The sequence below is a fragment of the Xenopus tropicalis genome, chromosome 6, assembly GCF_000004195.4.
Source record: "Xenopus tropicalis strain Nigerian chromosome 6, UCB_Xtro_10.0, whole genome shotgun sequence".
In the NCBI taxonomy this organism is placed as follows: Eukaryota; Metazoa; Chordata; class Amphibia; order Anura; family Pipidae; genus Xenopus; species Xenopus tropicalis.
This window is the reverse complement of record NC_030682.2, coordinates 152,244,694-152,269,395: the sequence shown is the minus strand read 5'-3', so window position 1 is coordinate 152,269,395 and position 24,702 is coordinate 152,244,694. Positions and strand designations below refer to the sequence as shown.

Sequence of the window (24,702 nt, the reverse complement as noted above, 5' to 3'; positions counted from 1 at the left end):
AGGGGGTATGAGGGGTTGGAGTCGGGCAGGAGGGGGATGAGGGGTTTGGGTCGGGGCAGGAGGGGATGAGGGGTAGGGTGGGGCAGATGACAGGGTTTGGGTCGGGGCGGAGGGGGTGAGGGTTGGGTCGGGGCAGATGGGGTTTGGAGTCGGGGCAGATGAGGGGGGATGAGGGGTTTGGGCAGATGAGGGGGATGCGGGGTTTGGTCCGGGGCAGGAGGGGGATGAGGGGTTTGGGTCGGGGCAGATGAGCGGGGATGAGGGGTTTGGGCCAGATGAGGGGTTGGTCGGGGCAGCATGAAGGGGTTTGGGCAGAGACTTTGAGGGGTTGGGTCGGGGCAGATTGAGGGGTTTGGGTCGGGGCAGATGAGGGGTTTGGGCAGAATGAGGGGTTTGGGTCGGGGAGATGGAGGGGTTTGGGCAGATGAGGGGTTTGGGTCGGGGCAGATGAGGGGTTTGGGCAGATGACGGAGTTTGGGGGGTAACATTGGGGTTGAGGAATCAGACAAATGATGCGGTTGGATTGAGTTGGCTCAGTGTGGGCGGAGGAAGAGGAAGAAATGTCGCTGCCAACCATAAACATGTCGGCGCTAAAGTGCAGAGAGAAGGGCAGCGGCGCGGTGGGGTCAGTCACATGCCCGTGACGTAGTGCGGTGGGCGGTCACATGTCCGTGACGTAGCGCGGTGGGCGGTCATATGCCCGTGACGTAGCGCGGTGGGCGGTCCCGCTGCAGAGAGCTGGGGAGGAGGCAAGATGGCGGCTGCAGGGATCTGAGTGGAGCCCAAGGAACGAGATGTCAGAGGAGCGGGAGGCGCCGGGGCCAATGGCCTCCTCCTCTGCGGGGCTGGGAGTGGAAGTGGGGCAGGAGGAAGCCCCTGGGGGAGCGGGCCCGGCCCGGCTGCTCTTACTGCCCTCGGACACGGACGGGCCGCCTAAGAAGCGACTGCGGGCAGAGACCGAGCCCGGGAGTGTCCGGCTGGAGGAGAGGCTACTCTCGGTGCATGTTGCTGTACCGTCATGCCTGGACCTTGCCAAGGCCTCTGTGTATCAGGTGAAGGCAAGCCCGGTACCGCCCCCCGGTACCGCCCCCCCCCCCCCCCCCCCCCCCCCGGTACTGTCTCTATTGGTACCGCCCCCCCCGTACTATCTACTATTGGTACCGCCCCCGAGGTACTTGTCTCTATTGGTACGCCCCCCAGGGGTACTGTCCTTTGGTACGCCCCCCGGTACTGTCTCTATCCGGTACCGCCCCGACCGTACCGCCGTATCGGTACTGTTCTACTTGGTACCGCCCCCGTACTGTCCTTTTGGTACCGCCCCCGTGGTTTCTCCTGTCTCTCTGGGTCTCTGTAATTTGGGCACTACGCTCACCCTGATGTTACTAATACTTTGCTTCTCGGCTCTTGTCTCTAGTTTCTCTAGACTCAACGACGTTCTCTCTCCGTAGAGGATCTAAGAAATCAGTTATTTAGACCTCATCGCGCTGATCGAGTGTACCTTGTTTTGCTCAAATGTGTAAAGATGCAACGCCAAACTCCTGGGCTACGCACCCCGTTACCTGTGTCACTACTTTTCATACACTGTGCGCCGACACAGCAGTACTGTTAACTCTTAACCATCATATCGTGGTAATAGACATACGACGGGCGACGATGTTGTCTCTCTCTCGTGATGGTAAGTCGATGATGCTCACAATTGTCCAGTCACTGCCTATACCTAGCTTGTGATCGTACTCTTAGTGGATATAATGCGCTCGGCTCCTCCCCCTCTAAGCCTACCCATATATTTTACTGTTAGGTTTACTAAGAAACAAAGTATTTCTTAAAACAAAGAGTTGAACTACTGTTCGTATTCTTATTTTATGGGAAGGTTTACACGCTACCGGCTCAATCGCACCTCAAACCCAATGTATTCAAATCAATATCTAGGTACTGTCTCTATGGGTTACCCGGCCCCCCCCCCAGATGTACTGTTCTATTCGGTACCGCCCCCCCCCCCCGGAATGGTTACTGTCTATTGGTACGCCCCCCACCCCCCGATTCCCTACCCCCGAGGGTACTGTCTCTATTGGTTACCGCCACCCCCCCCCCCCCCCCCGGTATGTCTCTATGGTACGCCCCCCCCCCCCCCCCCCAGGTTACTGTCTTATTGGTACCGCCATCCCCACCCCCCCGGTGACTGTTCTCTATTTGGTACCGCCCCCCCGGTTCTGTGCTGCGGCCTCATCTGCGCCATGCCGATAGGTACTTAGATATACCGCGCGAGGCTACCGCGCCCCCCCCACCCCCGGGTTACCCTGCTATACTCTACTTTGGTACCACCCCCCCCGGTACTGTCTCTTTGGTTACTTGCCCCCGGTACTGTCTCTATTGGTACCGCCACCCCCCCCCCCCCCCGGACGCAACTTGACCCTGTGCTGCAACCAGAAAACATGCCAAAGTCCTCCTAACGAAATGACCTGATTTGTGAACAATACATGAAAGCAAACAATATGCCATATAATAAGATTTCATCTGCATCTGCGTTCGCCTAAATATGTATATATTACACAAAACCCATGATTACTTACTTTTCTGAATTGCTTGCCTAGAGCTGGTCGCTTGCTTGTCAACTCCTCTCTTAAACTTGTGTATTTACTAAAATGTACAGTTTTGGTTATTAGGCGGCCTTCTCGTTGCTCTCTGCCATAAAATGCTGGGCCCTGCCCAAATTATGGTTCATGCAGCTTATTAGGATTCAGGTATACAAGAGGCACCCTGCTCTTCTCCTATTTACAGAGAAAAAGGGGATTCATCTTTGCTCTAGTAAGGTTGTAATATCTGGACTGTAAGTAGAAGATCGATGCTCTTCTCCTGTTTCTTGCTCTCTCTACTCTCTTTACTTTTCGCTCGTGATCCGTGTGATTTGTATAGTTGTTACCTCACAACCGCTCTCATACCGGATCCTATGCTCCCCTCCTATACAAATACTAATGTAACTCTCTATTGTAAAGCAACAATATACATTCACTGACGATTATGAGATATGGTGGTGAGCACATTTTTTTGTCTGCCAGACATGGATTTGCTCGCAAAATTCTATTTCGCTCAGAAATTGCAGTATTGTTTCTTGTACGGAAAACTGGCTTGCCAAAAGAGAACAGAAGGGCCCGAATAACTTTTAATGTATTTGGAGTACGTAATGCATGGCGCTCGCCATGAATTCTCACTCATTCTGCTCTGAGGTCGCAACTTTGTGGGGCCACATCGAAAAACTCACAGTCGCTGTCATTCTGAGAAACATTTATGCATGTAAGAAAGTGCACGGCGTCCGCCTGACATTTATGGCTTCGCAAAAATTATATGCAGCGTGTGTTTCACAAATTCTCTCTTTTGTATGGCGTCCTAACGGAGCGGGATTTCCGTCATCTTCCCTAGTCGGTCTTGTTCTCTATTTGGTACCGCCCCCCCCCACCAGGAAGCTCTACTGTAAACTGTATCAGGGCTGGTTCATCCTTTACCATAGTCTTCTAATTGGTGACCTCGCGCATTCCAACCACTACTCACTAGAAGTATTTGGCTCTAGCCAGTGTTTTTTTTGCGCAATGTTTATAATATATTTATTTTTCTTTTTAAATTTGTAGTGGGAAAAATATTTACCCAGGAATTTTACGACGAGTCAAATAACTATTCTGGTATTTTGTCTATATGAATTCATAGATATGTAGTTATAGTTGTGCATCAACCCCATGGCAACAGCATGGGCTGCCTCATCCTTAGTGGACACTACTAGTCCCTTGTGGATCTTGTGGTACTGTCTCTTATTCGCTTCGGCTTTTTTTCCGCTCCCCAACCCCTATAAAAAAAAAAGCTCTTAAAGAATTATGTCGTATATATACTTTCTATATTTTCAGGTTTTTTCCTGCTTTTACAGGTAACACTTATCTCTTCTATTTTTCATTTGGGTTATGTCTCTATTGGTACCGCCCCCCCCGGTCTGTCTCTTATTGGTACCGCACCCCGTTACTGTCTCTATTGGTACGCCCCCCCCCCCCCCGGTACTGTTCTCTATTGGTCCCCCCCCCCAGGTACTGTCCTCTATTGGTACTGCCCCCGCGGTACTGTCTCTATTGGTACCGCCCCCCCCCCCCCCCCCGGTACTGTCTCTATTGGTACCGCCCCCCGGTACCTGTCTTCTTTGGTACGCCCCGGTACTGTCTTATGGGTACCGCCCCCGGTACTGTTCTCTATTGTCCGCCCCCCCACGGTCTGTCTCTTTGGTACGCCCCGGTACTGTCTCTTTTGGTACGCCCCCCCGAGTACTGCTCTATTGGTTACGCCCCGGTACGTCTCTTTTGGGTACGCCCCCCCCCCCGGGTCTGTTTCTTCGGTACCGCCCCCCACGGTACTGTCTTATTGGTAACGCCCCCCCCCATGCGTCGGTGGGTACTGTCTTAATTTGGTACCGCCCCCCGTTCGTCTCTTTGGTACCGCCCCCCCCCGGTACTGTCTCTATTGGTACCGCCGCCGTTTACTGTTTCTTATTGGTACCGGCCCCCCCCCCCCCCCCCGAGGTACTGTCTCTATTGGTTACTGCCCCCGGGTCTACTGTCTCTTTGGTACGCCCCCCCCCCCGGTTACTGTCTCTATTTGGTACCGCCCCCGGTACTGTCTCTATTCGGTCGCCCCGTACTGTCTCTTTGTGTACCGCCCCGGTAGCTGTCTCTATTGTACCGCCCCCCGGTACTGTCTCTATTCGGTTACCGCCCCGGTACTGTCTTCTTTTGTACGCCCCCCCCGGTTGTCTCTTTGGTACCGCCCCCCGGGTACTGTCTCTTTTGGGGGTACCGCCCCCCCCCCCTGGTACTGTCTCTATTGGTACCGGCCCCCGAGGTACTGTCTTTCTATGGTACGCCCCGGTCACTGTCTCTCTAGGTACGCCCCCGGGGTGACTGTCTCTCTTTGGTACCGCCCCCCGAGTACATGTCTCTATGGTACCGCCCCCCGGTCTGTCTTTTTTGGTTCCGCCCCCCCGCGGTACTGTCTCTATTGTACGCCCCCCCGGTACTGTCTCTTTTGGTACGCCCCCCCCCCCCCCCCGTTACTGTCTCTATTTGGTACCGCCCCCTAGAGGTTACTGTCTCTATTGTACGCCCCCCCCCCCTGGTTTTACTGTCTCTTTGGTACCGCCCCCCGGTTACTGTCTCTTTGGTACCGCCCCCCCCTCCATGTCACTGTCTCTATGGTACCGCGCACAGTTACTGTCTCTTTGGTACCGCCCCCACCCCCCGGTACTGTCCTATGGTTGCCCCCGGTTACTGTCTTATTGGTACCGCCCCCCCCCCACCCCGGTACTGTCTCTGTGTTCTCCCGTATGTCTTATTGGCTTACCGCCCCCGGTACTGTCTCTATGGTTACCGCCCACGGACGGTCACTGTCTCTATTGGTACGCCGGTCTGTCTCTATTGGTAACGCCCGGTACTGTCTCTTTTGGTACGCCCCCCCCCCCGGTACTGTCTTCTTCGGTACGCCCCGGTACTGTCTCTTTTTGGTACGTCCCCCCCCCCCCGGTACTGTCTCATTGGTACCGCCCCCCGGTACTGTCTCTATTGTTACCGCCCCCGGTTACTGTCTCTATTTGGTCCGGTCCCCCGGGGTACTGTCTCTATTTGGTACGCCCCGGTACTGTTCTCTTTGGTACGCCCCCGGTTGTCTCTATTGGTTACGCCCCGGTCTGTCTCTATTGTACCGCCCAGGTACTGTCTCTATTAGTCCGCCCCAGGAGGTCTGTCTCTATTGGTACCGCCCCCCGGATACTGTCTCTATTGGTACCGCCCCCCCCCCCCCGTACTGTCTCTATTGGGTAACCCGCCCCCCCCGTTACTGTCTCTTTAAGTACGCCCCCCCGGTCTGTCTCTATTTGGGTTACCGGCCCCCCCCGGGTTACTGTCTTCTATTGTACTGCTGCCGGTCTGTCTCTATTGGTTTACCGCCCCCCCGGTACTGTCTCTCATTGGTACGCCCCCGGTCTGTCCATTGGTACGCCCCCGGTTTATGTCTTATTGGTACCCCCCCGGTCTGTTCTTTGGTACCGCCCCCGGTCTTCTTCTATGTTACGCCCCGGGTACTGTCTCTTATTGGTTACGCCCCCCTTGGTACTGTCTCTTTGGTACGCCCCCGGTACTGGTCTCTATTGGTACGCCCGGTCTGGTCTCTTTTGGTTACGCCCCCCCCCCCCCCGCCCGGTCTGTCTCTATTTGGTACCGCCCCGGTACTGTCTTTTGGTACCGCCCCGGTACTGTCTCTACTTGGTTCGCCCCAGTGTACATGTCTTTTTTGGTACCGCCCCGCGTTACTGTCTCTTTTGGGTCGCCCCGGTACTGTATCTCTTTGGTTACTGCCCCCCGTTATGTCTCTATGTACCGCCCCCCTGGCCGGGAGGTACCCGGAGGTACTGTCTTTTTGGTACGCCCCCCCCGGTACTGTCATTATTGGGTACCGCCCCCCCCCCCCCCCCCCCCCCCCCAAGGTACTGTCTTCTGATTCGGGTCTGCCCGGTTATGTCTCTATTTGGGTACGCCCCCCCCCCCCCCCTCCCGGACTGTCTCTATTGGTACCGCCCCCCCGGTACTGTCTCTATTGTACCGGCCCCCGTTACTGTCTCTATATGGTCCGCCCCCCCCCGGTCTGTCTCTTTTGGTTTACGCCCGGTACTGTCTCTATTGGTACCGCCCCCCCCGGTCTGTCTCTATTGGTCGACCCCGGGTACTGCTGCTTTGGTACCGCCCCCCGCGTACTGTCTCTATTGGTACCGCCGGTACTGTCTCTATTGGTACGCCCCCTGGTACTGTCTTATTGGTACCGCCCCCGGTACTGTCTTATTGACCGTCCCCGGTACTGTCTATTTTGGTTACCGCCCCCCGGTCGTCTTATTGGTACCGCCCCCCGGTACTGTCTCTTTTTGGTACGCCCGGGTTACTGTCTTATTGGTACCGCCCCCGGTACTGTCTCTATTCGCGTACCGCCCCGGGTACTGTCTCTTTTGGTACGCCCCAGGTACTGTCTCTTTTGTACCGCCCACAATAGGGCAATGCAAGATGTATTGTATTGTCATTGGGGCGTGAACCGGGGCCTTTCCTACTCTTTCTCTTCGTTCTTCTTTCGTTGCGCCCCGCGGGGGCCACCCTTGCATGGGGAGAAGCCACAACCAGTGGGCCAGAATATAACAGTATTTTATCCAATTGTACCTCCTGAGGTTCAATGTGGGTCATCACTCTATCCTGTACCTTTGGTAGCGCCACATGGGGCCCACCTTACAGTACACATTTCGAGAGGTGCGTCGCCTTACTTATCGAGAGAGGGCCCTGACATTTACGAGGAGAGAGAGTCGCCCTGACATTATACGAGAGTGTCGCCCTTTTCATTATACGGAGAGAGAGTCGCCCTACATGGAGAGAGAGAGTCGCCTTACTTATATGCGGAGAGGGTCGCCCTTTACAGTTACGGGGGAGTCGCCCACTTATCGAGAGAGAGAGTCGCGCTTACATTATTACGAGAGAGTGAGTCGCCTCTACATTATCGAGGAGTGGTCGCCCTTGCTTATACGAGAGGTTGATTTCGCCTTGCATTATACGAGAGGTCGCTTCATTTACGGTGGTCGCCTTACATTATCGAGAGAGTGAGTCGCCTTACATTTCGAGGAGTCGCCCTTGAGCCATTTATTACGATGGAGTCGCCCTTCCATTTACGAGTGAGTGTCTCTTACATTTTACGGTGCGGTCGCCCTTACTTTTTTGAGGAGCGTGAGTCGCCCTTACATTATACGCGAAGGCGTGAGTTCCGCCCTTACATTATCGAAGAGAGGCCTTAATTAACGAGGGGGTGCCTTACATTTACGAGCGGTCGCCCTTACATTATCGAGTGAGTCGCTCTTGACATTATATGATGAGGCGAGTCGCCTGAATAATCGGGAGTCGCCCTTACTATACGAGAGTCGCCCTGATATATATGACGAGAGCGAGTCGCTTACTAATACGAGGTCGCCTGACTTATCGAGAGGTTCCCCTGACTTATACGGGGTCGCCTTGCATTCTTACGAGAGAGTGCCCGACATTATCGGAGGAGTAGCCTGAACATTATACGAGGAGTCGCCACTGCATTTACGAGGGAGTCGCCCTGAATTATACAGAGAGGGTGTCCCTGAATTATCGAGAGAGTGCCCTGACGATTACGAGAAGAGTCGCCCTGACTTATACGGGAGAGTCGCCCTGAATTATACGAGAGGTCGCCTGATTTACGAGAGGAGTCGCCTTACTTATTTACGAGGTCGCCCTGAATTATAACGAGAGAGTCGCCTGATTTACGAGAGGTCGCCCTGGCTTATACGAGGGTCGCACTGAATTTCGAGGGAGTCGCCCTGACCCTTATATCGGGAGAGTCGCATGCATTATACGAGAGAGTGCCCTGCATTATACGAGTCGCCCTGACATTATACGAGAGAGTCGCCCTGACATCTATCAAGAGTCTTCCTGACATTATACGAGGAGTCGCCCTATACTTATCGAGTGAGTCGCCCTTACTTATACGGTGGTCGCCTTACATTATACGGAGACTGAGAGAGTCGCCCTTACTTTATACGGAGGAGTCGCCCTGTACTTATGAGTGGTCGCCCTTACCTTATCGAGGAGTGGAGTCACCCTTACGATTATACGAGAGGTTGAGTCGCCCTTACTTATCGAGGAGTCGCCTTCATTATACGAGGGTCGCCCGTCTACTTATCGAGTGAGTCGACCTTACATTATCGAGGGCTGTGAGTCGCCCTTAATTATCGAGAGGTCGCCCTTATTATCGAGAGGAGTCGCCCTTACATTATACGAGAGAGTCGCCCTTACATTATCACGAGTGGTCGCTCTGACATATGGAGGCGATTCGCCCTGAACTATACGGAGTCGCACCTTACATATAGGAGTCGCCGCATTATTGAGAGAGCGGTCCCGCTTCTAATACGAGCGCGTCGCCCTTGACATTATACGAGAGAGTCGCCCTGACATTATACGAGAGAGTCGCCCTGACCTTTCGAGAGATGCCCTATTACTTTTACGGGTCGCCCTTGATTATACGGAGGTCGCCCTTGACTTTAGCGAGGAGGCGCCCTTGAACATTTACGAGAGAGCGCTGACTTATTCGAGAAGAGTCGCTAATTATCGGAGAGTCGCCGGACATTTATACGAGGAGTCGCCTGCATTATACGAGGTCGCCCTGACATATCGAGAGAGTCGCCCTGCTTTACGAGGGTCGCCCTGACATTTACGAGGAGTCGCCCTTCTTTATCGGTGATCGCTCCCTTCATTTACGAGTTGGTCGCCTTAATTATCGACGAAGGAGAGTCGCCCTTACATTATACGAGAGAGTCGCCCTTACATTATACGAGTGAGTCGCCCTTACATTATACGAGAGAGTGAGTCACCCTTACATTATACGAGAGAGTGAGTCGCCCTTACATTATACGAGAGAGTCGCCCTTACATTATACGAGAGAGTCGCCCTTACATTATACGAGTGAGTCGCCCTTACATTATACGAGAGCGTGAGTCGCCCTTACATTATACGAGAGAGTCGCCCTTACATTATACGAGAGAGTCGCCCTTACATTATACGAGAGAGTCGCCCTTACATTATACGAGTGAGTCGCTCTGACATATGAGAGAGCGAGTCGCCCTGACATAATACGAGAGTCGCCCTTACATAATACGAGAGTCGTCCTGACATTATATGAGAGAGCGAGTCGCCCTTACATAATACGAGAGTCGCCCTTACATAATACGAGAGTCGCCCTGACATTATACGAGAGAGTCGCCCTGACATTATACGAGAGAGTCGCCCTGACATTATACGAGAGAGTCGCCCTGACATTATACGAGAGAGTCGCCCTGACATTATACGAGAGAGTCGCCCTGACATTATACGAGAGAGTCACCCTGACATTATATGAGAGTCGCCCTGACATTATATGAGAGTCGCCCTTACATTATACGAGAGTCGCCCTGACATTATACGAGAGAGTCGCCCTGAATTTCCGGGAGAGTCGCCCTGACTTATCGAGAGAGTCGCCCTTGACATTATCGAGGAGTCGCCCTCTTATCCGAGGGAGTCGCCTTAATTATCGGAGGTCGCCTTACATCTTTACGAGGTCGCCGCTTACATTATACGAGAGGTCGCCCTGATTTACGAGGAGTCGCCCTGACATTTACGAGAGAAGTGCCCTTGGACTTATTCGGAGGTCGCCCCTGACATTATACGAGAGAGTCGCCTGACTTATCACGATAGGTCGCCTGACTTATCGAGAGGTCGCCTGACATTTTACGAGCGGCCGCAACTGACATTATAGAGGAGCGGTCGCCCTTACATTTCGAGAGTGGGTCGCCTTTAACATTTACGAGGGTGGTCGCCCTTACTTATCGAATGAGAGTTGGTCGCGCCTTACATTTACGAGGAGGTGGTCGCCCTTACATTATGGTGAGTGAGTCGCCCTGACTTATACGAGGTCGCTCCTCTAATTCGAGCAGTCGCCTTACTCTCGGGAGTCGCCTGTATACGAAGAGGTCGCCCTGAATTATACGAGGGTCGCCCTGCATTATACGAGAGGTCGCCTGAATTTATCGAGAGAGTCGCCTCTGACATTTCCGAGAGAGTCGCCCTGACTTTCGGGAGTGCACCTGACTTTTACGAGAGGTCGCCCTGACTTATACCGAAGTAGACGCGGCTCGCCCTACTTTTCGGATGTGAGGTTCGCCCTTACATTATGGACGGAGGTGAGTCGGCCATTCATTATACGAGTGAGTGGTCCGCTCTTACATTATACGAGGAGTCTCCTGACTTATACGAGGAGTCGCCTGCTTTATATAGAGAGAGTCGCCCCTGGACTTTATTGAGAGAGTCTCCTGACATTATTGGATAGTCGCCTGACAGTTTATTGATGAGGTCGCCTGACATTTTGAGAGCGTCGCCTGACTTTACGAGAGAGCGAGTCGCCCTTACATTATACGACAGAGCGAGTCGCCCTTCATTGCCGATGGCTGCTTAATACTGATCCCCGGGCTACAGTACCCCAGACAGAGTTCAGCCCAGACTAAGGCCCCCCCTGTAGCCTCTCTCTCTTGCCCTCGGGGCCCAGTCTGAGCCAATCATAAGTAGCTCAGTTTCCCCCCACCCCACGGGGCTCGGGTGTGCCATTCCATAGTGCCCAGGCCGGCTGCTTGGCTAGTGAGTGGAATTGTGTCTCACAGATACGCTGTGCTCGTTAGTGCCAGTCTCGTTAGTTATGTTTGGGACACAAGATAAAGCAGCAACACCCAGGATCATATGACTCTATGTCCCCCCCCCCCCACGCAGTGGTTTGCTCCAAGCCCCCACCTGTTAGATGTTTGTATTGAGGGGCGGAGGCACAAGGGCAGGTGTCGGTGTCAGTTTCCTACCCCCCCATGGGGCTGTTACATGAGCAGAGAGAGGATTATTAGAGACACTATTCCCTCCGCTGCCCAAGGGCCGGTAATGAGAAGCCATTTGTGCTGGGGGGCCCCGGCTCTAAGCAGCGTCACCTTCCCCAACCTGCTTGTCCTCAGCTGCCCTCTCATTGGCCCCTCTCTCACCATGTGATCTGCTAGGAATGCCAGGAATGTGCAGGGCTCCGGCAGAACCAGCGGGTCGGTACCAGCCTGTAGCTGGGGTGTCAAGATTATAACTCACACAACCAAAACTCAGTCACTGGCATTTGGGGGGGATGCACCCCTGGTCCCCAAAACATGACCGCAACACAAAGGCCAACACTGTATAGTGACAGCAGGGGGTGCAACCCCTCCCAGCTGAACCAAGACCGCCTCACCCTGAGATGCCCCCTTTGGTCTGAGGGGATGAAGGTTTTATGAAACCTGAGGGGCCCAGAAATTGGTTATGATTTGTGATTGGCAGTCGAACCTTGAGCCGCGGGCGCTAGGAATGTGCCCGGTATAAGGGGTATCAATATATCGTTATTCCCCTGTTCCAACAACAGGGATACTGGGAGTTGTAGTTCAGCAGCGGCTGTACTTCTGTGCTTCATAAAGATCGGCCATGTTTGGCCAATGCTCAGAGGTAGAGAAGGGGTCCAACCACTGCTTCCTCCCATTCGCTGTGGGACATGTGACCCCACTGGTGACCGAGGTGCAGTAGCGCCAAGTAGAACTTACGGTGCAAGAGTTTGGGGTACAAAAGTGATTCCTCAGTCACCAGTTATTTACTGACTGGGCACCCCCAGAATGCACAGGGGGTCGAGGAAGTAGAAGGAGGTGTAGGGAATATTGTTTTATCAAAAGTGATGGATTGCATGGCGACTTGAAACCAATTAGTCATTGGCCATGTGTGGGGCGGCCCTTTCCTTTCTGTTGTACATCTGTGTTCTGTGTATCCCCCATTTATTGTCCCGGGGCCTCTGTGCGCATATAGGGGGAGTCAGTATCACTCATGTATTATAAGGGGTAATGTACCCCCTACTGTAAATGATAAGGATATTAGCAGTCACTGAGGGGTTCTGTGCCCCCCATATAAAGGCACAAGGCTGCAGGCTGAGTTATACAGGGAACTCTGAGTATCACTCATGTATTATAAGGGATACTGTACCCCCTACTGTAAATGATAAGGATATTAGCAGTCACTGAGGGGTTCTGTGCCCCCCATATAAAGGCACAAGGCTGCAGGCTGAGTTATACAGGGAACTCTGAGTATCACTCATGTATTATAAGGGATAATGTACCCCCTACTGTAAATGATAAGGATATTAGCAGTCACTGAGGGGTTCTGTGCCCCCCATATAAAGGCACAAGGCTGCAGGCTGAGTTATACAGGGAACTCTGAGTATCACTCATGTATTATAAGGGATAATGTACCCCCTACTGTAAATGATAAGGATATTAGCAGTCACTGAGGGGGTCTGTACACGAGGGGCTTGTTGTTCTGCTTCCAGGAGGGAGAAAGCAGAATGTGCTTCCTGGGGAGTCGCCGCCTTCTAGTGTGTAACCCTCTCATTGTGCCCTTACAGGGGGAACCATCCCATTAGAAAAGAATAACAGTGCCAACTGCTACCTGTTTACTACTCATTCACACTGATGGGCCACTATGAACTGGCGCTGTGTCTCTCTGTACAGCCATGCAGCAGGCACCTACCTTGTTATGTGTTTATCTCTTAAAGGGGTAGTTCACCTTTAAATTAAGTTTTAGTCTGATGTAGACGTTGATATTCTGAGACTATTTGCAGTCGGGTCTTCATTTTTTTTGTTGTTCTTTTACAGTTTGCTGAAAAAGAAGCATTGTTGTATCTAGGTTCTTATTTACCTTAGCAACCAGGCTGTTGTTTGAATGAGGGACTAGAATATAAATAGTTAAGGGGGCAGAATAGGAAGAAAAGCGATAACAAGTAACAATAAAACTGGAGCCTCACTGGGCAGTAGTTTTTGACTGCCGGGGTCAGTGACCTCCATTTGAAAGCTGAAAAGCGGCAAAGGAGGAAGGCAAATAATTCATAAACTATAAAAAAAAAAATGAAGACCAATTGCAAAGTTGCTAGGAATAGGGCATTCTTAAACCACCCCTTTAACCAAGCCAATGTTTTTATAGTATATTAGTATTACAACACCTTTTTACTTGCATTTGCACCCTCGCCAGGCCATTGCAGCATTAAAGCCAAACCCAAAACTGGCGGCAGTTGGGGAATGGGAGTGAATAGTGTGAGTTGGAAGTGGAAGGGACATTACGGAGCGCCTTCAGCCTTCGTTCAGACCTTGCAGTACATATAGAGGGGTACTCACCCCATCATCCTGCATGGAACTGCCCCCAGCCTGACTTTAGCAGTCTTGATTGACAGGGCGTGTCCCATTTCCCACAGTTGGCAGTTCCAATATCCATTCCAGCAAAGCCGAGTAGGTCCTCGGTGCGTTATTTGCTGTGCCACTGGCAGGGTGGTTCTGGGACATCAGGATTATAGGGATAAGCAGTGTTCCCCAAGGTGCCCACCATAGTAGAATTTCAGGCCAGATGTCGGTTGGGTAGGCCCGTCGTTTGTGCCCATACACTGCCCGATAAGCTGCCGAATCGGTCTAAGGGACCAATATCGGCAGCTACAGTCGACCTGTGTATGGCCACCTTTACCACTCTGAAATGCCTTTCCAACAGCAACAAAAGGAATCACAAAGTTATCTCCTGCAGGCAACTTGGGGCAGAAAGCCAAAGAGATGCTTCACCCTTTCCATCAGCAAATCCTATTGTTACCGAGGGAAAGGCATTTTGTATCGGTTAGTCGCCCACAGTAGCAGAGATCTATTGCGGTGGGGCATCAGCCTTAGACTTGCACCAAACAAATTGCACTGCATGTTGGTCTGATGATTCTCTCTCAACCACAGAAGTTGGGTCTCACTAATACTTGTGTCCATCCAGACCTGTTTCACTTGGTTCTGTATGAGTAATGGCTTCTTTCGTGCCGCCCCTGTCCAATCATGGTTGCCACCTGGTATTACTGATTTGGTTGGTAAAATTGATGCCTGATACAAATGCTATTAATTGAGAATAAATATGTAAATATAGAAAGGCCAGTCATTTTCTTGGTGGCACCCCTACCTATAATGGTACAGGCCAGCATTACGCAAAGCTTTTCATAGGTTGATCCACATTGGAAGTTCCATTGGATTTCTCTTGCATTGCCGTGCATGGATGCCCGTGGCTAGACTTGGCTTATGTCTCCTTCTTTATTCTGCAGTGCACTAACGGGCACCTAATGTGCGCCGGCTGCTTCATCCACCTCCTGGCAGATGCTCGGCTTAAGGAAGAGCAGGCCACGTGCCCAAACTGCCGCTGTGAGATCAGTAAGAGTTTGTGCTGCAGGAATTTAGCCGTGGAGAAGGCGGTGAGCGAGCTGCCGTCGGAGTGTGGCTTCTGCCTGAAGCAGTTCCCCCGCTCTTTGCTGGAAAGGCACAAGAAGGACGAGTGTCAGGACAGGTAATGTGGCCACTGGCATCTGAATGTCTGGTGTATCGTTGTATATCTGTTGCCTATGAACCTCCTTCTCTATAACTCACCCTCCAGAACAAACACTATTGTTTGGCCAGGCTTAAGCAGATTTTACTCTTCTTCCGACTAACGTTGGGATATCGGTCGTACGTTTAGATGCAACCATCTAAAACTCACATTCAGCCTGAAGTTGTAGGATAAAGCCCTAAAAATAACAATTGGGAGGTTGTTCTGTACATGAAATAGTTACAGGCACCAATGATACGAAAGAGACTTACATTGTAGGTTCCCCAAGGGTATCGCCGGATACTCAGACACATGCGCAGATTTTATCCTTATCCAGACAAAATTTTCTAACCTGTCCGACCGACTATAGACCGATCGCCATGGTACGAAAATGATTGGGACAATAACTCCGAGCCCACACACAGTACGAAAATTGGCCGAAACTAGATTTCGTATGATTTTATTGGTGCATGTATGGCCAGCTTTACAGGTCACATGGGTTATGCAGTAACTTACTCCAGGCCTGTGTTGAGGGACAAGCATGTAACAAGTTAGCATTGCATCTCTGTTTTCCTGTCCAGTAGCAGAACAGTCACTAATTGTACAGAGAGCTCATTTTAATCTTTGTAAAAGAGACAAAAAAATTATATATTGGATTGATAAGTTTGAACACATTGTGACTTGAAAAAAATGGTTTTATGGCAGCTAAGGAATCACTAAAGTGTATTGCCCTGTACAACAGCAGTGGTTTCTGGTTGGCACATCATGGTTGGTTGGAGATGTGTGGGTGCTTTCAGCTAGATACATGGAGCTGCTGGATTGAGTTGGTGATGGGTGAAGGAAGTTACGAGTGCAAATGGAGAAGAATGAGTAAATAAAAACTGGTTGGTGGAGAAAAAAAGTATTTGTTGGTGAAGGTGGAGAAGATATGGGCAGAAGGTCCTCGTAGAAGGAAGAGTAAATTGAGATGGACTGAGGGACAGGGTATGTTTAAGTTCATGGAAGGGAAGATAAATGACACTGAGTAAATACAGAAGTGAAGGCAGGTAGCAAGGTGTAACTATAGAGATGAATGGAGGAGAGCAGATGTAGGGGGGGGCAGGTGGGTGTTAACTGAGGAAAGGTGGAGGGCAATTGAGGAGTCCAAAGGATAAACTGAGACAGCTGAAGGCAAGGTGTAGCTCCCCAGCAGAGGGGATGAATGGGTAAAGGTATACAAATGAGTGGAAGTACATGTGTCGGAGAGGCAGAGGGGGGAGACGGAGGTGGGAAGGTGGCTCCTGTACCTTAAAGCTCCCCATTGGCACAGCCCAAGCACACAAGCCCCTAATACACTCTGCCATTTGCTTCTTACATTGCAGGGTAACACAGTGCAAGTACAAACGGATCGGGTGCCCATGGCAGGGCCCATTCCATGAGCTGACCGTGCACGAGTCTGAATGCTGCCACCCTACTAAAACTGGCAACGAGCTGATGGAGATCCTGGATGAGATGGACCAAACGCACAAGAAAGAGATGCAGTTGTACAACAGCATCTTTAGCCTGCTGAGCTTTGAGAAGATCGGTTACACAGGTAAGGCCTCAGCCCCACGTTGGCTCAATACACACGGTTACCGCTTGTCCTTGGGGCTGTCACTGGTCTGTGGGAGATCTTGCTACACAATGTGCAACTGTTCTTTGCGTATATCACTCTTGTGCTTTCTAGGTACCAGTAAGGATCTAATTATCTCACTCAGGAAGAGCGTGCACCAGAAGAGCTTGCTTACTTTGTGGGTAGTTAAACCATCTTGCCCTATATGGTTGTATTGAAGGGGGTCACCGACAAAAGTCTGGCAGCTGTCACTGAGAGTCAGCTGCTGCTCTTTATCACGTGACCCTTCATGATCCGCTTCCTTGACGCAACTTATTCGCTCGCCTTTCTCCGTACGTGTTTGTAAGATATTTTTTTAGGAGAGATCTCCTGTTTTATCATCGTCTTTTATTTCTATATTTATTTTCCTTCCGTGGTGAGATGTGGGTGGGGTTGAAAGTGTTTTTGTTGTTCTTTGATGTTAAGAACCAGGATTCAGAAGAAGATGGAGAGATGTCTCATGTATAAGCAGGAGTGGTGCCCTCTTAATGCAGGGTAAGGGGGGAAAAGAGAGAGCGCCCCTCCACTACCCTATTCCCTTCACCAACCCTCCTCCTTGATTGGCGCCAGTTTTGGATTACGAAGTCATATCACCTTGATCTTTCTGGTGGGAGGTAAGGCAGCATCCTTTCATCTTGTGATCAGTATTGCTACAGCTTATTTACCAACACGGGAACGTTCTATTTGCGCTGCAGGCGCTTCCTTTCTGTCTACTTCTAGAACCTCTAGAACATACAAAGTTTAGCGCATCAGAAATCTATGTTGCCTCAGAATACCTAGAAATTGCTTTTTGGGGTTAGTTCTTCTGTTAGTGGATGTGCTTCTGCAGCTTCTCCGCCTCTGAAGGTTCCTTATAACCTCACTCTTTCCATTTCTCTACTAGTCCCGCTGTTGGGCACAATCAGTAGTAACCTCTCGGCTAAACCCTACCTTGCTGGCTGTGCCTGTCACTGAGCAGAAGAATAACATTGGAAAACATTTTCATTTTGGCATTTGAAGCCCTGGGGGTGGGTATTTGCTTTTGTAATATGGCAGCTTCCTTTCCATTGAATTGATTAGCAGTGTGTCTGAGTGACTAGGGGGGGGTGGATTGTGAGGGGGTTGCTATGCACAATGATTGCACCAGATGGCAGATCACCTGTCCGTGTTAGGAACGCAGCAGGTAAGTACTTACTGGCCTAGAATTGGTTACCATATCATTTAACTGCAAACAAAGTGCAACTGTAACTTTCTTCCCCTTTACTAGGATGGACTTTGTTTTCTAGTTGTGAATTTGGAGCGCTAAGCCCGATGCGGAGACTGTACATGTGGGTTCATGGTGTTATTACTGCTCATAATCTCTAATCATTATGAAAATGTGTCTGACCTTGTTTCTCTCAACCCAAGGGTTGCTCCGTGTATATCTTGATGGACTGGTTCCGTTGGTTTGGGATGTTCTGTTACTGTTTTATAAGCAAAACCTGTACGTGCATTTTACTAGCTGTGTATCATCAAGATGGAATAAAATGGCTTTATTCTATAAAATAATCTGTGTGTGTGTTCTTACGCAATCCCATATTCAGGTACTGTGTTCTGTACCGACCTGTAGCCTCTAATCATCCTTTCTCTCAGCTGCCACGTGTGATAAATAATAATAATACCGGGGCGCAACATTAACAGTCTGATCATTTGTTCTCCTTTGGACTGGCCAGTCAGTCTGCAGATGCCTAGAAACAAAACTAGGTAAGGGCTTCCGCTCAAGAAATGCCACAACAGATTCGATAGGATAGCGTTACATTCTGCTCAGGGTAGTGCCACAGGGCAGTTGGTAGTGTAGGTGTAGATTCTGCTCAGGGTAGTGCCACAGGGCAGTTGGTAGGGTAGGTGTAGATTCTGCTCAGGGTAGTGCCACAGGGCAGTTGGTAGGGTAGGTGTAGATTCTGCTCAGGGTAGTGCCACAGGGCAGTTGGTAGTGTAGGTGTAGATTCTGCTCAGGGTAGTGCCACAGGGCAGTTGGTAGGGTAGGTGTAGATTCTGCTCAGGGTAGTGCCACAGGGCAGTTGGTAGGGTAGGTGTAGATTCTGCTCAGGGTAGTGCCACAGGGCAGTTGGTAGGGTAGGTGTAGATTCTGCTCAGGGTAGTGCCACAGGGCAGTTGGTAGGGTAGGTGTAGATTCTGCTCAGGGTAGTGCCACAGGGCAGTTAGTAGGGTAAGAGTTTCTTGGTCTGCCCTGTCAGTGCCCCATTGCAGCTGGTACACCGTGGGTAATGAACTTGATCACACTGGCATGAAAATGACACCTTTGTTGCAAGAACTGCTTATCATCCATCAAGAACCAAGTGTATTTCTCACTATTTGCCCCCGAGTCAGGGTGTACAAGCATTGCTGTTATATTCACGTAGTCAGGTCGCAGCCGAATAACAAGGGTGAGCTTGTAAGACTATTGCCCCTGTTCCATCCAGATTCTATGTCACGTGTCCTGCCACCTCGTATCGGGATCCATGATGAGTATTTTCGCTCCCGCCCCACACAGGGAGGATTTCTAACCATGTGCTGCTAATGCTTATCAAATGAAGTTAGCTTGTCCATCTTTCCCCTCTTTAAGAAATAATAAATCCTTGTGAGGGAAACCAGTGCAGGAGCGGCCAGTGTCTGAACGCCGGACGGTGCAGGTAACGTGGTGTTGTAGTGGGTGCGTGGAATGACCTGCTCAGGCAGTAACTGTGTTTTTTCTCTTTTTCTTCTCTTTTCCTTCCGGCCGTTTGCTACAGAAGTGCAATTCCGCCCGTACAGAACAGATGACTTCATTACCCGCCTGTACTACGAGACGCCTCGCTTCACAGTCCTCAATCAGACCTGGGTGCTTAAGGCTCGCATTAATGATTCAGAGAGGAACCCCAACTTGTCGTGCAAGCGTACCCTATCCTTCCAGCTCATCCTAAAAAGCAAAGTCAACTCCCCCATGGAGTGTTCCTTCCTACTGCTCAAAGGCCCCTATGATGATGTCAAAATACACCCCGTCATCTACCACTTTGTGTTCACCAATGAGAACAATGAGACTGAGTATGTGCCACTGCCCATCATAGACTCTGTGGAATGTAACAAACTGCTGGCTGCAAAGAACATCAACCTTCGGCTCTTTATATTCCAGATCCAAAAGTAACAAGCTACTGCCCTGCAGAACCATACTTACCTCAGCCGGCTCCCTGTGTCTCCACTTGGAAGGATACATTAGATAGGCTTGGACAATTCCTTTTCTTGCTTTAGACTAAAGGCATATGAAGATTAGTAGGAAAGCAGTTTTTTGTGTTGCTTTGTATTTTTAAATTTCTTTCATTTACGGTTTTAGTGTGCTTCTATTAGTGAGGGGCGTGTCCCGAGTCTGCCTATTTACAGTATGAGCATATGAGCAGCGTCTATAATAATTATCTTCCCCCACTTCCAGATTTCTTTCTTGTCTTAAACCCTAAAGACACTGCTTGCTCTGTGCTGCTTTCCTCCCACCGGCGCTTGCCCATTGCTACCCTTACTTTATTGCCTTTGACTTGGTCTTCTACCCCCAGTCTGATTATTACTGCTGCTTCTCTCTGTGCTTCTAAATGCTCAGCTTGCCTATAAACCTGCTGTTTGTCCCCTTAGCTCTGGTGTCATTTCCTGTAGACTTTTATTTTTGCCATTCTGTACCCCTTCTGCTCTCACTCACCCTCTCCTCAGACTCAGCCTTCTCTCTGCTTTCCTTCCGCTTGTCTTCTCCTCAAACTCAGCCTTCTCTGCTGTCCTTCCACTCAACTTCTCCTCAAACTCAGCCTTCTCTGCTGTCCTTCCACTCAACTTCTCCTCAAACTCAGCCTTCTCTCTGCTCTCCTTCCGCTTGTCTTCTCCTCAAACTCAGCCTTCTCTCTGCTCTCCTTCCACTCAACTTCTCCTCAAACTCAGCCTTCTCTCTGCTCTCCTTCCGCTTGTCTTCTCCTCAAACTCAGCCTTCTCTCTGCTCTCCTTCCACTCAACTTCTCCTCAAACTCAGCCTTCTCTCTGCCCTCCTTCATCTCATCTTCTCCTCACACTCAGCCTTCTCTCTGCTCTCCTTCCACTCATCTTCTCTTCAAACTTCTCTCTGCTCTTTTCACACTCAGCCTTCTCTCTGCTCTTTTCACACTCAGCCTTCTCTCTGCTCTCCTTCCACTCATCTTCTCTTCAAACTTCTCTCTGCTCTTTTCACACTCAGCCTTCTCTCTGCTCTCCTTCCACTCATCTTCTCTTCAAACTTCTCTCTGCTCTTTTCACACTCAGCCTTCTCTCTGCTCTCCTTCCACTTGTCTTCTCCTCAAACTCAGCCTTGTCTCTGCTGCTTCTCACCTAGATCCATACTTATTTCTCTGCTTGTTGTCTTCTCCTGTGTCTCCTTGGCATGTTCTATTTACCTCATATTGGTTTTCGTATTTTTCATGTTCATTTGAGCTTTTATGGCCCCTTAGCCCTCATTTCCATTTCCTGCTGATTTCTTGTTTTGTGTTCTCTCCTCTGCATGTTTCTCCATCGGCTTGGTACCGCCATCTTGCTTGGGACTGCCCTCCATCTGCCTCTCTCTACTCATTTACTTGTTTTAACATAGAAATGTCCTGTTTTTACTTTCATTTATATTTATTTTAACTCTCTAGGCCTTGTATTGTTTTATTTTCTGTAAATTCTTCTACATCGGGTGTCTTTCTCTTCCGCTGGCCTTAAAGGTGCTGTTAGTTGCTGCACCAAATTGCCCTTCTTGATACATTAGGTGGTTTTAGAAAATAGAACTGGTGTTAGTAGATCTAATCAAGGGGTCTGTGGATGAAGTTGTGTAGAGATACCTCACATTGCCTGCGGCTCGGCTTTGCGAATACATCGGCTCCTTGCTCGGCGCCATCGTTAGCTAGATTACCTCGGTAGCTTTTCTATTTATTATTGATTTTATCATGAATGATAGTTCTTTTAATTCTGCAGACAAACACTAAAGGACGTTGCATGGCATATCGTGGGCATCAGGCTTTTCTTATTGGTTTTCAGAAACATCCTTCTGGGTAGTCTCTGTGTCTCTGTATAAAGCTGTACAGTATGAGGTGACTTTTCTCCCACTCCCATCTTTGGTGTTATTTGATTTATTCTGTACTTGGACTGGAGGGACGAGGAGCAAAGAGTGGGTGTGGGTACAATGCTGATAGTCACATGTTTCTATTCAGCCTGTTAGGTGAAGGCACACACGTGCCAAAGCGTTGGCAAGCAGTATTAGGAATGCACATCGCTGCATGTTCCTTTGGGAAGGCCGTCAGTCTGTCAGGGTTGGACACTACAAGCTGTAGGTCTCTTGGGGATACTAACCGTTTTTCTTTCTGATTTGAGCAGTATTGGGTCATTCCATTAGCTTTGTACTAAGCGATGGGGCAGATAACATTTAATAGCAAGGTAGGCGGCTTTCACTGGAATTAGAAATATTCTGCATAAACCCATTCAGTAGATGTATAGGTACCGGAGAAATGCAGAATGCTTAGAAATGCAACTGTCTCTTTGGAGACTGCCATGTATCTGCACCACATGTGGGTCTCTTACCAAGGTTCTGTCTACAAAAGAGACAGCCCAGATGAATGTAGGGAACCTGCCCTAACGCTGATGCCCAAATGTATTCCAAGCCTTTGTTCATGTGCAAACTGAGCCTAATGCCCCATATTACGGTTACTGCCCTCGTGGCGCTGCTCATTTCTAAGCCAGGGATAGCCAACATATAGTCGTTGGTGGCCGGAGGTGACTGCAAAGCACAGAGTGGCTCTCCCTGGCTGGGAGTCGGCGGCCCAGTTTGATGGTAGCGGCACCTTGTATGAAGGGAAAGGATATGGGTGCACTCATGCTATGCCTGTAGGTCTGTGTATGTTTATTTTTATTGCTGAAAAATTAAACGGTTTCATGCAGACACCCCCTCTACTGGTCTACGTGTTTATTGCACATTGTATGTATGTATAACTTTGTGTATATATATGTATAACATTGCTTCATTCCTGTATGGAAGCCCTTATTGGGAGCAGCGCTGTACACTGGGTGTTAACTCTCGCTGTGCTGCCCGAGGGTGTAAAGATATATTCACTGGGCGTCGCCCTACCAATCTTGATTTAGATGCATCAGAACACTGTGGGATAGAATCTTCAGATAGACCCTCCTTTCCATTTCAAATTTGCACATATCTAAAAGGTATGGGGCAGTTTACTTAAAGGAAAACTAAACCCACTTAGGTAACATAGGGTTCTTCCCAAACTTTCACAGCCTTGCACCCCAAAATATCCATTTTCTGGATTTATCTCTACTAAACTGCTGCTTGCTAGGCTATATCAGTATAGATCCCATCTCCTTACTCCAGCTCTTCTACACTGTACAACTACTCACTCCCATCTCCTTACTCCAGCTCTTCTACACTGTACAACTACTCACTCCCATCTCCATACTCCGGCTCTTCTACACTGTACAACTACTCACTCCCATCTCCATACTCCGGCTCTTCTACACTGTACAACTACTCACTCCCATCTCCATACTCCGGCTCTTCTACACTGTACAACTACTCACTCCCATCTCCATACTCCAGCTCTTTTACACTGTACAACTACTCACTCCCATCTCCATACTCTGGCTCTTTTACACTGTACAACTACTCACTCCCATCTCCATACTCCGGCTCTTCTACACTGTACAACTACTCACTCCCATCTCCATACTCCGGCTCTTCTACACTGTACAACTACTCACTCCCATCTCCATACTCCGGCTCTTTTACACTGTACAACTACTCACTCCCATCTCCATACTCCGGCTCTTTTACACTGTACAACTACTCACTCCCATCTCCATACTCCGGCTCTTCTACACTGTACAACTACTCACTCCCATCTCCATACTCCAGCTCTTTTACACTGTACAACTACTCACTCCCGTCTCCATACTCCAGCTCTTTTACACTGTACAACTACTCACTCCCGTCTCCATACTCCAGCTCTTTTACACTGTACAACTACTCACTCCCGTCTCCATACTCCGGCTCTTTTACACTGTACAACTACTCACTCCCATCTCCATACTCCGGCTCTTTTACACTGTACAACTACTCACTCCCATCTCCATACTCCGGCTCTTTTACACTGTACAACTACTCACTCCCATCTCCATACTCTGGCTCTTTTACACTGTACAACTACTCACTCCCATCTCCATACTCTGGCTCTTCTACACTGTGTAACTACTCACTCCCATCTCCATACTCCAGCTCTTCTACACTGTACAACTACTCACTCCCATCTCCATACTCCGGCTCTTCTACACTGTACAACTACTCACTCCCATCTCCATACTCCGGCTCTTCTACACTGTACAACTACTCACTCCCATCTCCATACTCTGGCTTTTACACTGGTGCTGTTTAACACATATTTTAGTAAGCCCTGATCCAGACACATACTAATCCAGAGCCAGTGCATATGGAAAGAAACGGAAAACAATTGACATTTTCAAATTAATGTATATTAAACAGTTGCTTAGAATGACATTAGCGTATGTTATGCAAAGAACTGTTTTTGGTTGGAGTTCCCATAAGTAATTCAAAAATGAAATAGATAATGAAGACCAATTGCAAGCTGGTTTAGAATTCCACTGTCTACGTCCCATAAAAGTTGATACAAAGATTGCCTGCCCCTTTAGCATTAATGGGTGTGACAAACTGTCCTGAAGGGGGGACCTGCGCCTGCGTCTCGTGTCTCTTTCAGGGAAATGAGCAGCGTTACTTGTTTATTTGCCTACTCAGCAGTAGTACAGCAGCCCGTCTCTAGTTTGGCTTTAGTTGGAATAACATCGGGTTCCTTCTGGGTAAGTTTGGGCCCTGTAAGCACCGCTGTTGGCAGAATGGAACGCACTCAGACACATTTAAAAAACCTGAATTTTTAAAGGTCAGAGGTAGCTCAGGTGAAACAACTGCCTTGTCATTTGCAGGTACTTCAGATACCTGGGCTTGTTATGGACAAGTAAAATGAGACAAACAAACACACCTCACTACTATCTAGTGGGTCC

The 24,702-nt window shown here is 49.7% G+C and overlaps 1 protein-coding gene across 1 annotated transcript; it reads left to right on the top strand.

The window, feature by feature from the left end:
• Positions 1 to 698: 698 nt before the first annotated feature.
• Positions 699 to 19,971, top strand: LOC101735269 (cysteine and histidine rich 1). The gene is made up of 4 exons (XM_031903492.1): positions 699 to 1,052; positions 14,761 to 14,999; positions 16,379 to 16,590; positions 19,398 to 19,971. Exons 1-4 carry the CDS (start codon positions 795 to 797, stop codon positions 19,787 to 19,789), a joined length of 1,101 nt encoding a protein of 366 aa, XP_031759352.1. The 5' UTR covers positions 699 to 794; the 3' UTR covers positions 19,790 to 19,971.
• Positions 19,972 to 24,702: the final 4,731 nt, after the last annotated feature.